Below are 15,741 nucleotides of genomic sequence, written 5' to 3'. Positions count from 1 at the left end.
TGGAGTCATCTAGCCCCTCCCTTCCAATCTGACACCTGTTCTGCAGACCTCCACAGGCTCACAGCCTGATAGTCTTTTGCTCAGTCACAGCTCTCTCCTCTAGAGTCCCCTTCTAGGTCTCTAAGAGGAATTTGTGTGAGGACAATGAAACAGAACCCTGGAGTCGAGAATGTTCATTTAGACATGCTGGCTCCCACCAGCCCTCCGCAGGTTACACCACCATAGAGAACTCAACTCCAAAGTTACTTTATTGAGGGTGGAGGCACAGCAGGAATGCACAATGAAAATGGCACCAAGACCTTAAAGGTGGGTGGAGCCCACACTGCTCCCCCCCTTTCTGGGGCCCAATTTCAACTACCCTCCCTGCTTTGCTCAGACAGAGAATGATGAGGTGTGCTTAAGCCAGCTGTGCCTTCTGGACTATACCAGCTATAATGCACCCCCACTCCCAGCAAGGAGGATCAAAATATGGTAGACATAAGGGGGGGTGGGAGACACAAAAGAGAGGGAGCAGGTGAGCTGGTGACTTTTTACACTGTACAGGGGCAGTAGACAGCCCGTGCCTTCTCTTCCTCTCACCCCGACAGCATGGGCCTTGCTCTCAGTGGCTACTTCTGGGTTCCCAGTGCCATGGGTGGGTTTGGTGTTAAGGCAGGAAGGGTTCCCCAGTGTTAGGGTTTTAAGGTTTAGGGACTTGTTTTCATCAAGTCTGAAGAGTGATGTTTAAGCAGGACTCAGCCCACACCATCTAAAGGGCCAGGGACCAGCTCCTTGGGGAGGGATATGTGGTATGTGTGCCTCGCCATCTTCACTGCAGTTCTCCCTGTAGAAATCACAGAGCTGGGGCAGATAAGGCCACTTGTGCCCAGCATCGGGTCCTTATGAAAATATTCCTAGGGGTCAAGCGGTGGAGCACCTGGCTAAGCACACACATTACAGTGCACAAGAACCTGGGTTTAAGCCCCTGGTCCCCACCTGCGTGGAGAAAGCTTCATGAGTGGTGAAGCAGGCCTACAGGTGTCTCCCTCTCTCCTCTATCTTCCTCTACTGTCTCTATCCAGTAATAAATAAAAATGTTAAAACAAAAAAAGAAAATATTGGGGCCCAGGTGGTTGTGCTTGGTTAAGGGAACACACTCCAGTGTGCAAGGACCTGGGTTCAAGCCCCTGGTCCCCACCCGTATGGGGAAAGCTTCAGGAGTGGTGAAGCAGGGCTGCAGGTGTCCCTCTGTTTCTTCCCCTATTTTCTCCTTCCCTCTCAATATCTCTCTGTCTCTATCCAATATTAAACAAATAAAATAAAAATAAAAAAAGAAAATATTCCTGGTGTTGGTCTTAGATGGCACTGAATGGAGAGGAAAGCCAGGGCTGGGGGCGCGCTCCGCTAGGGGGAGACGCGCTCCCGGGGCAGGTTGAGCTGGACGGCTTCAGGGCGCTGCGCATAGGCGGCGGAGGGCGCGGGGGCATTGAGCGCGAAGAGGCCGGGGCCGGGGCCGGGGCCGGGGCCGGGGCCGGGGCCGGGGCCCGGGCTGGAGCGGCCGGATGACGCGGCCGAGGCGGCGGGGCTGAGCTGCACGGCAGTGGTGTCCTGCGCCGTGCGTTCGCTGCTATCCATCTCCAGCGCCACCGGTCCGGCGCGGCCGCCGGGACCCAGGCCCGCCGAGGCTGCCAAGCGGGCGCGGGGCGCGGGCCCCCGGCGGCTACAGGCACAGCAGGCGGCGAAGAAGCCGAGTGCCAGCGCCAGCAGCGCGGGGCCCACGATGAGCGGTGCGTTGCGCCCCGGCAGGAAGGAGGCGAAGGCGCCCACCAGCGTCACGTTCACGCCCGCCAGCAGCGCGCACAGGCCGCAGGCGCAGAACAGCGCGGGCGATGGCAGGCGGGGCGAGCGGCCCTGGGGAGCCCGCGGGCCCGGACCTAGACCCGGGCTCTTCCTTGGGGTCGGCATCGGCCTGGGGACATCCGATACTCATCGAGCTCCTTCCTGCCGCCGGCCCTGACCGGCCCACATGTCAGGGCCGAGTTCACAGACGTCCTGTGGGCACAGGAGAGGGAAAGGGAGAGGGTCTCAGCTTCCTGCTCTGCTTCGTAGCTACTCAGAAGTGAAAGGGCACTCCCTCCCCCCCAACACTACCCACCACACCACCCAGCCCACTTGGCTCAAATCCACGTTCTTCCAAAGCACAGATGGAAAGCATGTGTCTCTACAAGGGCTACTCCTGTGACTTGACTGAAACAGAGTGGGAGGTGGGTGTCCAGGGGGAGACTACACTGGGGGGGGGGGATGAGTAGACATTCACCTGGACTGGGGTGGGGTGTCTCAGGGAGCCATGGTAGGAGAAAAAGGAAACAGAGGCTCAGGACTTGAGAATCCCCAATAACCCTTCCCACCCATGGTTTTCCCTGATGGGCATAGCTCTTGCCTTTTTATGTGTTTATTGAGTGTTTTGGAATAATGTGGTCATGTTCACCACATAGCAACAGTCTGCCCATTATTTCCCACCCAGACCCAGAAGAGCTTCATGCTTACTCTTCCCACTCTCGCATCTCACTTCCTCTTGACTTAAAGGCAAACATATGCTACCACCCCCCATGCAGCCACCCCTCTCCAGGAAGCATTCTTGGGCTCACTGAATTGATCGAACTGCTATAGAGTGCTCGACTATGTCCAGGTGTTTATCAGATGACACTCATCTTTAGTCGTCCTAATTAAAGGCCAAGGAGCAGCTCCTGAGATTTTCTTTGTTTTTGTTTTGCTTTCTTTTTGCTAGAGCACTGCTCAGCTCTGGCTTAACAGTGGTGCTGGGGGTTAAACCTGGGGCCTTTGGTTCATTAAAGTCTTTCTGTATAACCATTATGCTGTCTATCCACAGCTCCAGAGATTTAGACAACTGCTTCTTTGCTAAGTGGAAGGGGAATCTGACCTACCTTTTTTTTTTTTAAACTTAAAAAAATTTAAATATTTATTTATTTTCCCTTTTGTTGTCCTTGTTTTTTAATTGTTGTTAGATAAGACAGAGAGAAATGGAGAGAGGAGGGGAAGACAGGGAGGGGGAGAGAAAGATAGACACCTGCAGACCTGCTTCACCGCCTGTGAAGTGACTCCTCTGCAGGTGGGGGCCTCGAACCGGGATCCTTATACTGGTCCTTGTGCTTGGTGCCATGTGCACTTAACCAGCTGCACTACCGCCCAACTCTCCTACCCTTTATTCTTAACCAGATTTACTTAACACCTGGCACCTGCCAGATGCCCTGGCACCTTCATCCTAGGCTCTGGTAGGCATAGCACTGACAGTAACTTCCCTGATTATCAGGTGTGGCCCTGGAGTGTTTCTGATGTTTCCGAGGGTCAATGGGACAGTTCCTGCTGAAGCTGGATTGGGTTAGGATAGACCCAAAGTCCTTTCTAGACTCATTGTCCTACTGGATTCCAATTCTACCTTCATCTATAGTAGTATAGAATTCTACTACTGAACTTGACCTCAAAAATCCCAATCACTGGACACTATAATTCATTTCTAAGATGCTCCAGTTGCATCTGGTTCTAGATGCATGGAAGCATGGTGATCTCTCAGTGGATTCTAGAATTCTGGGAATGCATGCAGAAGCAAGAGCAATTAACCAGGAGCAGGGATTAAAGATTTCTATCTGATAATTCTGTTCCATATCATGAAACTACAAGTATAAATCCCTTCAAATGGTCAGAATTGTGAAAGAAAATGTCCAAAAAAGGGCCTTGAGTGAGGCAGAGAGGGAAGTAATCAGAAGGACCTAGTGTGCACAGATATAGAGTGAATAAAGGAGTGCAAGTGGCCTCTCTGTGCTTCAGTGTTGCACCTGCAAAAGGGGGGTGGAAGTGGGGTTAGTTGGTGGCACACCTGGTTGAGCACACACATTAAAGTGCCCAAGGACCCAGGTTCAAGCACCTGGGCTTCATGACCAGTGAAACAGTGCTGCAGGTGTCTCTTTCCACCCCCCCTTTTTTCTTTTTAATAAGTACAATTTTTTTTTGCCTTCCTCCCCTTTCATTGCCCTTTTTGTTTTATTGTTGCAGTTATTATTGTTGTTTACTGATGTCATTGTTGTTGGGTAGGACAGAGAGAAATGGAGAGAGGAGGGGAAGACAGAGGGGGAGAGAAAGATAGACACCTGCAGACCTGCTTCACCGCCTGTGAAGCGACTCCCCTCCAAGTGGGGAGCCGGGGGCTGGAACCGGGTTCCTTATGCGGTCGTTGCGCTTGGTGCCATGTGCGCTTAACCTACTGCGCTTCTACCCAACCCTCTCTTTTCCCCTCTTTATCTTCCCCTCACCTCTCAATTTCTGTCTCTATCCTAAATAAATAAATAAAATTAAAAAGGGGGGTAGTAAGAGAACCTACCTGCTAGGGGGTAGTGATAATGATTTAAGCTTAAATGAAAAACACTGGACAATATTTGGAACATAGTGAGAATTCAAGAATGTTAATCATGCTGTCACTGGAGAGGGACTGTGAGGCTTCAGATCTGGGAGGTCAGTCATGTCAGGTTTGGAAATAGAATGGTTACTCTGGCCCCAGGTGGGGCTGCCTCAGGGAGTCCCTGATTTGTCCTTTCTGAATGTCTCAGGCCTGCACACAGTGCTTTAGAGAGAATTTGATATCTGAGTGAACAAAATAAATGACTGATAGAGGAAGGGAGGGGAGCTCAGGTCCTCTGCAGGCAGAGTAGAGCCAGACTGGATCCTGGGTAGGGGAGACAATATAAAGACTTTATGCCTGAGGCTCTGAACTCCCAAGGTCAACCCCCCATACCACCATAAACCAGAGCTGAGGGGTGCTCTGGCAAAAAGAAAGAAATGAAGGCAGACAGGCAGGCAGGAAGGAAGAGAGGGAAAGAGGGAAGAAGCAAAAAGGAAAGAGAATCAGATTGGTTCCCAAGTAGGTCAGCAGGTTTGAAAAGTGCCCCGCCCCAGGCTGGGGCCCACCTTCACACCTGCTGATGCTGTGGTGTGCTGAGATTTGCTTTTCTATAATCTGTATCTTTCTGGGGATTCTTGGTGCTTCTAATGCTGATAGGAGAAATTTTCAGCCATAGTCTTTTTCCTCATCCTCTTTCTGCTTTCCTTTAAATATTTTCACTGTCCCCATTTACAACCATTTGGTATCACCTCACATATCTCTTACGTCCTACTCTGTATTTTCTGGTTTTTTGTTTGTTTGTTTGTTTGTTTCTACTTTTTCTTTCTGCTTGTATGCCGGTAGTTTCCAACTCAGTTATCATCTGGGTTCACTAGCCAACTCTGTACCTGTGTCATTTACTGTAAAATTCATTCATTCAGTTCTTAATCTCAATCACTGTAACTTTTCAGTTGTAGATTTTCCCCTCCATCAGTCTCTTCCTCTTCTTCTTCCCTAGATTCCAGTTTTCTGTTGATTGAATCCCTTTTCTTATTTTCTTGAGCATAGTAAACCCATGAAACTCCATGTCTGAAAACCCCCCAAATCTGGGCCCCTGTGTGCTATCTGTTTTCTTGCTCTTAGTTCCCATCATTTAGTCTTATCTCTTGGAATGCCAGATAATTTATTGAATACCCAATATTGGACATGAAAAAGTATAGCGAGAACATTAGGTTCTGGATGGTGTTCTTTTTCTTCCTCCAGAGAAATTGTCCTTTTAAGAAAAAGTGTAGGGACCAGGTGGTGGTGCACCTGGTTGAGTGCACATGCTGCAATGCCCAAGACTCAGGTTTGAGTCCCCGGTCCCCACTTCCAGGGGGAAAGCCAAAAAAAATGTGCAGGGTGGGAGTTGAGTGGTAGTGCAGCGGGTTAAGTGCACATGGTGCAAAGCCAAGGACTGGCGTGAGGATCCCGGTTCTAGCCCCCGACAGGTGGTGAGTTAGGTCTGCAGGTGTCTATCTTTCTCTCCCGCCTCTGTCTTCCCCTCCTCTCTCCATTTCTCTCTGTCCCATCCAACAACGATGACATCAATAACAACAACAATAATAACTACAACAACAATAAAGAATAAACCAAGGGCAACAAAAAGGAAATAAATAAATATTTAAAAATAAAAAAACGTACAGGGTGTGAGGTAGAGGAGTGGTGGTGAACAAATACAGGGCCTGGCACATGCACTCAACTTCCTACTACAGTTTTTGTTTTTATTTCTAGAGACAGGGAGAGGGAGAGAGAGCAAAACACCAATTCGCCTTCTATGGAACTGTCTTTGTTTTTGTTGCTGTCCTGGGTGCCCCAGTGTAGTGCTGGGGGCTGAACCAAAGTCTTACACATGGGAGGCATGTGCTTTACTGCTGAGTCACCTCCCAGGCCACTACTTTTTTCTTTAAGATCTATGTATTTTATGAAAGAAAGGGAGACTACCAGTTCAGCATAATGGTGCTAGAAATCAGCCCTGGGACCTCATACATGCAAATAATGGATTCTTTCATATATTTATTTATTTAATTAATTTTACCAGAGCACTGCTCAACTCTGGCTTATGGTAGTGCATGCAGACTGAGCCTTGGACTTCGGAGCCTCAGGTATCTCTTTGCATAACCATTATGCTATCTCCCCTACCCAAAGCATTTACTTATTTTTACCAGAGCACTACTCAGCTCTGTTTATAATGGTGAAATGCTCTGGTGCTCTCTAAGTGATGGGCCAGGGACTGAACCCAGGGCATCACACATGCAGGCCTTGCACTCTACCTGCCCAGCCTTCTTCTGTCTGCCCTAAATCCCAATTTTAATTTCTCAGTTCCATGACCATTGTCCCCTACAAACACACACACAAAAAATACCTTAAGGGAAAAAAGAAACCAAGTATTGTCTCTTACCAATTTGGGGCCTATTTAGTCCTTACTGCCTTCCTAGCTCTTCCATGCCTTTAAACAGATTTATTAAGTGTTTTGTACAGCTTCTTTAGTTACCCTTAGTGAGTGAATGGGTCTAGTAAAAGCTAGTTTATTTTAGGCAGAAACAAGTCTAGGTGAGAATGTTAAATTTAAAATGTTAAATATTAAAATTAACATTTTAAGAAATGACTAAATTATGATGAATAAATTATTTGTGCTATGTTTAGAACTTCGCAATAACTTCTAATTTATTTTCACAATGTAAGGTTAAGTATGGCTGTTATCGTTCTATTTTATAGATGAAGCTGTTGAGGCCTGGGATTAAACTCACTCTGCCACTGGGTGGCAACAGTGGAGCCAATTTTGAAAAAACTTGGTGTCCTGACCAAACAGTAGTAGCCTGTGTGTCCAACCTCTCAACCTAGTCCAAAACCAGGTTTGCTAAGTGACTGTTTAATAACTAAGGCACTAGACTCAAGATCTCCTTAAGGGCCTGTAATTAACACTGAAGCTGTTGGAATGTCAACAGTAGAGAATAGGAAGTGTTTTCTGTGCCTTTCAAGAAAGGCACACTTAGTTCAAATATCTGCCCAGGGGCTGAATTTCGAACTGCTAATTGCCAGTGAATTCTGGGAAGCAGAGCTGACTGGAAGACAAAACTAAGACAGGGGTGGGCCATTCACTCCAGTCTGATCCCAGTACCACAGCGCTGCAACATGGGGTTGGGGGAACCCCAGTGCTATGGTCTTCCTCCTCTCACTCTGTTTTTTTTTAACCAGAGCCACTGCTCAGCTCTGGTTTATGGTGGTGCAGGGGACCTGGGGGTTGAACCTGGGACTTTGGAGCCTCAGGCAATGAGAGTTTTTTTTGCATAACCGTTATGCTATCTACCCCCACCCCTCACTCTGTTTCTCTCTATCTGAAGTAAAAACAGTGAAAATCAAGAGTCGTGAAATCACACATATATGTATGCATATGTGAGAATTCATGCTACCAAACAATATAAACACAAAACAAAACAAAAACCTAACAACATCTCCACCCTGGACATAGGAATAGCTAAGTGTAAATGGATGCTGTGTGCTGGGCTTACTCTAGAAGTTGTCACCACCCTGGTTAAGTTGAGTCTGGGGTATGAATGGATAATGTTAGTGTTTAGCTATTACAATGCTGGGTACTGTTTTGTTGTGGGTGCTCTAGCTAGTTCTGCTGTGGGGCTTCATCTGTTACTGCTAAATCTGTTACATATGTCCACCTTCTGGACATAAGTTAAGACTGCATTTCCTGCCTGTGTGTGACCCAAGTTTGAGCTTGGTCCCCACTACACTGAAGAAAGCTTTGATGCTATGCACTTCTCACTCTCTTTCTGCCTCTGTTTATTTAAATTTTTTTGTATTTCCTGGCCAATTTGTGATTAGGTGGATTTGCACCCCTACTTCTTGCCAGGGCACTGTGGCGTGTCATTCCAGGATGGAACATGTGATTTGGAAGTCGATGCTGTTGTCATCCTTTATGCCTTTCTATTTCATCACAAGCCCAGTCTTCAACCCTATTGCCTGAACAGACCAGAAAGTCCTAGCTCCTGACTCTTGAGTTTTAGAATTGGAAAAGACTCATCTTCAATTAAAACTCAAAGCTGCTAAACCTGTAGAAATAGATTCCTTGGTTCAGTTCCTTCAGATAGTGGAAACTGAGGCTCAGCATGGGGAAGGTCATGAAAAGATTCTGTGGCCAATTAAGACCAAACCAGGCCTTTCCCCATGAGGCCCAGGCTCCCCTCCACTGCTGTCTATCTGCTGGGACCCTGGAAAGACAGTCCCCCTCTCTGCTCCCTGCCTTTGGCTATGAGAGTTACATTAGAGGCATTTTATTTTTTTGGGGGGGGCATAGGCAGGTCCTAGGAGTTGGGCCTCACATGACCAGGGCTCTTGATTTTATTCTGGTTGTTCAACTCAGGAGCACTGAGGCTCCTCTTAGTCACCTCAGCTGTCTGAAGGTAAAGGGAAAGTCTGAACTAGGCTGTTGTCTCCCAACTTGTCAACCTGCTACCCCACCTCAGTGGGTTGTGGCTTGTTAAGGAAGACATGGGAATCTGCTCAGAAATCACTATCAATAATTCAGAATGTATCTACACATGTTACAATGGGCAAGGACCTGGGCTCAAGATCCTATCCCTACCCACAGGGAGAAACTACAAGAATGGTGACGCAGTGCTGCAGGTGTTTCTGTTTCTCTTCTCTGTCTCTCTCTTCCCATTCAATTTCTCTTTTACTCTATCCTAAATAAATATTTTTAAAAATTTATTATTTATTTTCCTTTTGTTGCCCTTGTTTTATTGTTGTAGTTATTGTTGTTGTTGTTGTTGTTGTCATTGTCAGATAGGACAGAGAGAAATGGAGAGAGGAGGGGAAGACAGAGAGGGGGAGAGAAAGATAGACACCTGCAGACCTGCTTCACCGCTTGTGAAGCGACTCCCCTGCAGGTGGGAAGCCAGGGCCTTGAACTGGGATCCTTACGCTGGTCCTTGCGCTTGGCTCCATGTGCGCTTAACCCGCTGCGTTACCGCCTGACCCTCCCTAAATAAGTATTTTATTAAAATCAAAATATCTCATAAAATGGTACATTGATCTGTAGCATGACTGTTCTTTGGTGGAATTCAGCTATTCCCCTGTTGCATAGTGGTGGCGCTACTGGTGGGGGGAGAAGCAAGCTCACTGAACAGGGGCCCAGGCTCATACTGCCCTTCTGCTAACACAGCTAGGTGTTAGCATTTACTAGGTCCCTATGAGTTCTTTTTATTTTATTTATTTATTTTTAAAGATTATTTATTTATTAGAAAGATAGGAGGAGAGAGAGAAAAGAACCAGACATCAGTCTGGTACATGTACTATCGGGCATCAAACTCAGGACCTCATGCTTGAGAATCTAGTGCCTTAGCCATTGCGCCACCTCCCAGACCACTATTTTATTTATTTATTTATTTTCCCTTTTTGTTGCCCTTGTTGTTTATCGTCATTGTTGCTATTATTGTTATTGTTGGATAGGACAGAGAGAAATGGAGAGAGGAGGGGAAGACAGAGAGGGGGAGAGAAAGACAGACACTAGCAGACCTGCTTCACTGCCTGTGAAGGTAACCCCCTGCATGTGGGGAGCCAGGGGCTCAAACTGGCATCCTGATGCCTGTCCGTGCGCTTTGCACCATGTGTGCTTAGCCCGCTTGCCACAGATTGGCTCCCATGAGTTCTTGCAATCCTGAACTCAGTTCACAGTGAGGAAACTGAGCCTCAGGAAGGTAAGGCACTTTCCAGGTTTACTTCATTATGATAGAGAAAGCTGGGATTTGATTCCTGTTCTGTTGGATAGAAAAGCCCACGTTGTTTGATCTATGCCAGAATTTCTACTTACATGAAGGTTATTTTAAAAATATGTTTGGGGCTGGGCAGTAGTGCAATGGGTTATGCACACATGGCGCAAAGCACATGGACCAGCATAAGGATCCTGGTTTGAGCCCCCAGGTTCCCACCTGTAGGGGGGTCGCTTCGCAAGCAGTGAAGCAGGTCTGCAGGCGTCTATCTTTCTCTCCCCTCCTCTGTCTTCCCCTCCTCTTTTGATTTCTCTCTGTCCTATCGAACAACAGCAGCAATAGCAACAATAACAATAATAACAAGGGCAACAAAAATAGGGAAAAATGGCCTCCAGGAAGTGGATTCATGATGCAGGCACCGAACCCCAGCAATAACCCTAGAGGCAATATATATATGTTATTGACCACCTGCCAGGGGGGTTGCTTCACAAGCAGTGGAACAGGTGGGCAGGTGTCTATCTTTCTCTCCCCCTCCCTATCTTCTGCTCCTCAATTTCTCTCTGTCCTATCCAACAACAATAACAATAATAACAACAAAATGGAAAAAATAGCCACCAGGAGCAGTGGATTCATATGCAGGCACTGAACTCCACCAATAATCCTGGAGGCAAAAAAATATATATATTATTGAGGGGGGCGGGCAGTAGCACACTGAGTTGAGCACATATAGTGCAGAGCACAAGGATCTGTATAAGGATCCTGGTTCAAACCCCTGGTTCCCCACCTGTAGGAGCATTGCTTCACAAGTGGTGAAGTAGGTCTGCAAGTGTCTATCTTTTTCTCCCTCTCTTTGTATTCCCCACCTCTTTCAAGTTCTCTCTGTCCTCTCCAACAACAACAGCAGCAGCAGCAAGATATAACCCTGGAGGCAAAAAAAATGTTATTGGGTGGCCTTGAAGATGGCACAGTGGATAAAGCATTGAACTTTCAAGTATGAGGTTGAGAGTTTGACCCCAGGCATTGCGCAGGCCAGATTGATGCTCTGGTTCTTGTTCTCTCTCTCTCTCTCTCTCTCTCTCTCTCTCTCTCAAGCAAACCAAAAAAATTTAAAAGTGATTAAGGGCTAAGGGACAGCTTACCCAACAGACATGCCCCTTGTCATGTGTGTGGCCTGGGTTTGGTGCCCTATGGGAGCTGCCATAGCATGGGGTCAGGGAGCTCTCGTACTTGGTTACAGTCTCTGTCTCTCTCTCTCTCTCTCTCTCTCTGTCTCTCTCGTAAAAATAATGAGAAAAGTTGGCCTGGGGATGGTGAAATCACACATATAAGAGTACCTAGTGCTGGAAAAAAACAACAATAACAAAAAGAGATTGATTGCTATCCAGTATATCATAAACAAGCTTTGGGCATAAGGGGGTAGGATAGTCCTCAGCAGGTGAAAGTAAGCTCCTGAAGCCCCCCATCCCTAGTCAGCCTCAAGTTCATAGATCTGGATTGCCATGTTGTATGAAAGAAATTGCTTGACCGGGGTGGGAGCTGCCAGGTCTCCTGGCCCCAGGATCTACCTATTCCAAGGCTCAAGAGGCTCTGGGTGAGAGGGCTGGAATTTCAGCCCAGACATCAGTCACTGGAGGTCTAGTCCTTCAGTGTTCAGATGGAATTCTCCACCCTCTCACTGAATCTCCCAGCATTTACCTCAATCCTAGCCTTTTGGTTCTCCTTCAGTCCCTCAAAGTCCAGGTCAGCCTTTTCCCCTGCCCCTCCCCCCCCATCTGGTTCAACATTCTATCTCCAAACCCCTCCCCACTCCACTGCTTCCCCTCCTCAGGGACCTTCCTACATCACTGCTACTCAGGACTTACTACCCTGGGAGCTCTCACTTCTGCCAACAGATCTCTGCCTCCCTGGAACCTAAAGAGCTGCCATCACCCCCATTCAGCTAGTCCCATAGTCTCTCCCTGTGCTTTCGTGCATGCGAGCATGCGTGAGTGCATGCATGGGTGCGTGTGCGTGTGTGTGTGTGTGTGTGTGTGTGTGTGTGTGTGTGTGTGTGTAAAAATTCCCCAGGCTAGAACAAGGTTTGAGAATGAAGTCTGAAGGCGTGACTTCCCAGTTCCTGCATCTGACTCATGGGCCCCATCATCCTCACTCTGAGTATGCGCATAAGCTCAGGTTTCCATCTCTGTCTCTCAGTAGCCAGACACACCCAGAATTGCAGAGATGCATAATGCACTATAAGAGCAGCAGATGTAGACCAGCATGCAGATTCTCTCAGTTGCCTGCCCCAGCAGAATGAGCTGCTGCCCAGTTGGTTCCTCAGGAGTGTGGAGAGGAAGGGAAGGATTGGTGATGAGGAGAGCATCATTCTGGAATAGGTGTGTGTGTGTGTATGTAGGCGGGCAGCTACTCCGGAGGACCTCTTCATTTACAACAGATTCCATGCCCATAACAAGCATGCTTCCCTCAGGGGCTCCATTTCACTGTTGGTATATGGAAGTTTGGTCTAGATGGTCTGTAGGCTCAGGCTTCAGCACTGCTGAGGGGCTTCAGTGACTGACACAAGACTCTGCAGCTCTGTGTCATTTGCCCAACTCTGCAACCTAGTGTCCTGGACCCCCCAACATTCTTCTGGTCTTCCCTTCTGGTTCTTAAGTGCCCACCAGATTCAGTCCCCAGGAGGGGCTTTATCTATGCCTAGACTTCCGTGTCCTGTCTCAGTTTGCACCTCTGCCTCCACCCTGGAACCCAGAGAGCTGCCCCAGGAGCAGAGGAGAGGGCTGCAGACTGGCTGGAGTAGAAGTGCCCTGCCTGCCTGCCTCTTTCCATGGCTTTGGAAAGACCTCCCTCCCACTCCCTACTCCCAGTATGAGTCCCATTTTCTTCCACTTCAGTCTCCTTTAAATGCTTCAAACAACTGCCCTAATTCCTTATCACCAATGCTCAGTCCCTCCATTCCAGAACAGCTACCCAAACTTTTGTCACCCTGGGGACCTTTGTCTAGACCTTGACTTTGAGAAACTCAGGCATCCTACTCTCCACTAAAACACACTACTGCTACTGTAGGAACACCTGTAATGTGCCTAACTGTGTACAAACACTGTGCACACCTATTATTGCATATACACTAGCTCATTTAAGCCATGACAACCTTATCAGTAGATGATGTTGCCATCACTATTTGCATTTGGGAACACAGATGCTCAGAGAAGTTGAATGACTTGCCCACAGTCATAGGAATAGTGATAATATGTATAAGGCTGGGATTCGGTCCTAGACTATGTGTGTTTTTTAAATTGGTAGCCTTCATCATGACTCCACAAAGCCTCTTTGTGCTGTCACTGGTCTCCAACCTAATGCAAAGCCAGAACTCTCTGCATTTCTTCTTTGGACTTGTTGCTTCTGTCTCTGCCTGCCTCCACCAGAGAGCCTGCACTGCCTCACTTCAGTAACTCCTGCTCTTCCAACATGTCCCTTTGTTTCATTGCCAATGTTGTCCAGTAAAGCCTCCAGCCTGCCATCAGCCCAGCTGTCGGCCTCCTCCAGATGTTTACACCCAGAGTGCTGCGCCTCCTAGAGGGAGAGAAATCACCAGCAGGCCTGTCCCCGACACCACTGGAGTGGAGGCATCCTGGGAATCCTCTCCCTTCCTCTTCAGCTGCTCACCAAGCCTCTCACCATTCTCTTGAATCCCTTCAGTCCCTTTTCCTGGAGGAACTTAAGCTTCTGTAGTCTGAAAACAAGCCCTCTTTCAGCCCATCTGCTCCCTTTAACTCTTCCGTTTTGAAAATCCTTTCTACACATCTTTTTTTTTTTTCCTCAAGAGTCAACCACTTTTACCTGACTTTTGCCCCAGTCACCAGCCAGGATGCTCTTTCTAAGGCCACTAGGACCCCCCCACTTGTTGTTAAATTCAATGAATACTTCAGTCCCCTGTCCTCTTCCCCACCCCTCCACCCCAAACCTCCTCTTTCTCTTACAAACAGGACGATTAAACCTCACGTTCTCTTACAAAGCCCAGACGCCCAGCAAAAAAAACAGAACTTCATCCTTGTTTCTCCTCACGCAGGCATTCTCCCCCCTCCATACATTTCCAGTCTTACCAAGCCCAGGAGTCTTCCTGCTGAGCCTCCTTGCCCATTCTCCCCCCCCCCCGCCCCCCAGCGGTCCAATCCCTCCAGAGCTCTGCACTGCAGCCTCTCAACCCTGGCTCCCTGCGCTGCCCCTCTGGATTTTGCCCAAGCGGAAGGGAATTTACCAGCTGTGGCAGAGCCAGGGAGCCTTCTTCTGCTCCCCAAATCCTCCTGGCCACTTCGGTGCTCAGGTCTGGTCTCCCAGTGGTGTTTCTTGAGGCTTGGGATTCTGTTCACCTCCCCCTTGTTTGTCTGACTCCCCAGGGAATACTGATTCAACACTGGAGAGAGCTTGGTCAGAGAGGCCACCTGTTTGTTTCCTGCCTCTCCGACGCCATCTGTCTCAAGCTTTCCAACTCGCTCCGTACTCACTTCTCTCCGATTGCTTCCTCGCTTCCTCTGGGGTTTCGGGTGGGTGGGGACAGGAGGTAGGCTCTAGGGATAGGTCTTACCTGTTGAGGAAGGGGCGAGAGTTCAGAGGAGAGCAGCAGGGACCCGAGACTGGCACTCCACGCGGTGTTCCCTCCACCCACTCACCCACCAGTCCTTCTCTTTGCTTCTCGTCTCTTTTCTGACAGGCTACAGGATCCTGACCTCTGGTCTACACGCTCCTCAGAACCACCACCCCCCATTCCTTTACTCATCCTTCCTCTCTGCACTCTCTCCTTGCCCTCCCTCCATCCTCCCTTAACTCCTGCGACTCTCACTCCCCTCAGCCTGTCTGGCAGACTCTTCTCTCAGGGTCCAAACTGACCCCTGAACCCTCCCCCCACCCCCCCGGGGCCAGCATGAGGGGAGATCTCGAGGGAGCAGTGCAGGCTGGGGGCGCAGGGCTTGGAGGGCGGAGAAGGGGCGCCGCGCGGGCTGCCCCTCTCACTCACCGGCCTGGAGATCCGGGGCTGGGGCTCTGTAGGGGCGCTGAGCCTGCGGACTGGAGGGGATGGGCGTGTGGGCGCCCCAGCAGCAGTCCCGCCGCCCCTCCTCTCCCGTTCGCTGGCGGGGAGGGACCCAGCGCGGGGAGGGTGGCGCGGGCAGCGCGGGCGGGGCGGGGTGGGCGCCCCCTCTGCAGCTGAGGGCCCCTCGGCTGCCCTTTGACCCGCGCGCAGAACTCATTCCCACCTGGCCTCTGGCCTGAGGCTCTGCACCGCCCCCCTCTCCCCTGCGCTTCTCTGGGCTCTGCGGCGTCCAGCCCCTGGCACTCGGCTCTCCTCCCGCCCACGTGTTCTCTGCAGGGACTTTGCAGGTCCGAGCTGGACGCGCCACCACTCACTCCAGAAAGGGGCTCAGGGTCCCACGGGCGCTGGGGTAGGGGAAGTGCTGCTGTGGGAGCAGGCAGGCTTTTCCAGGGATGGAGCTTGCTTTGGGCGCCCTTTCCCAGGCAGCCTTCAGCCACCCCTTCGCCTTGCGCCTTGGAAAAGGGGAGTGGGCCTGTAGGAGTGCGGATAGGGCAGAGAGCGCCGCCCCAGGCTCCAGGCTG

The 15,741-nt window shown here is 49.5% G+C and overlaps 1 protein-coding gene across 3 annotated transcripts; it reads right to left on the bottom strand.

Annotated features, from left to right (window-relative positions):
• Positions 1 to 256: 256 nt before the first annotated feature.
• TMEM275 (transmembrane protein 275) lies at positions 257 to 15,633 on the bottom strand. Of its 3 annotated transcripts, XM_060205948.1 has the most exons (3): positions 15,146 to 15,633; positions 14,390 to 14,716; positions 257 to 2,031 (listed from the first exon to the last, which is right to left on the bottom strand). In XM_060205948.1, the coding sequence occupies exon 3, from the start codon at positions 1,942 to 1,944 to the stop codon at positions 1,384 to 1,386; it is 561 nt and encodes a 186-aa protein (XP_060061931.1). In that variant the 5' UTR covers positions 1,945 to 2,031; positions 14,390 to 14,716; positions 15,146 to 15,633; the 3' UTR covers positions 257 to 1,383. The 3 variants fall into 3 exon arrangements, with proteins under 3 accessions (XP_060061931.1, XP_060061933.1, XP_060061932.1); XM_060205950.1 differs by lacking the exon at positions 14,390 to 14,716; XM_060205949.1 differs by lacking the exons at positions 14,390 to 14,716; positions 15,146 to 15,633 and adding an exon at positions 14,717 to 14,827.
• Positions 15,634 to 15,741: the final 108 nt, after the last annotated feature.

The sequence above is a fragment of the Erinaceus europaeus genome, chromosome 13 (assembly GCF_950295315.1).
Source record: "Erinaceus europaeus chromosome 13, mEriEur2.1, whole genome shotgun sequence".
In the NCBI taxonomy this organism is placed as follows: domain Eukaryota; kingdom Metazoa; phylum Chordata; class Mammalia; order Eulipotyphla; family Erinaceidae; genus Erinaceus; species Erinaceus europaeus.
Note: the sequence above shows the minus strand (reverse complement) of the source record. Positions and strands in the feature narration are given on the sequence as shown.

Excerpts from the sequence above, each read along its gene's own strand:
- TMEM275 (XM_060205948.1), bottom strand. The coding sequence starts at position 1,944 with ATGCCGACCCCAAGGAAGAGCCCGGGTCTAGGTCCGGGCCCGCGGGCT.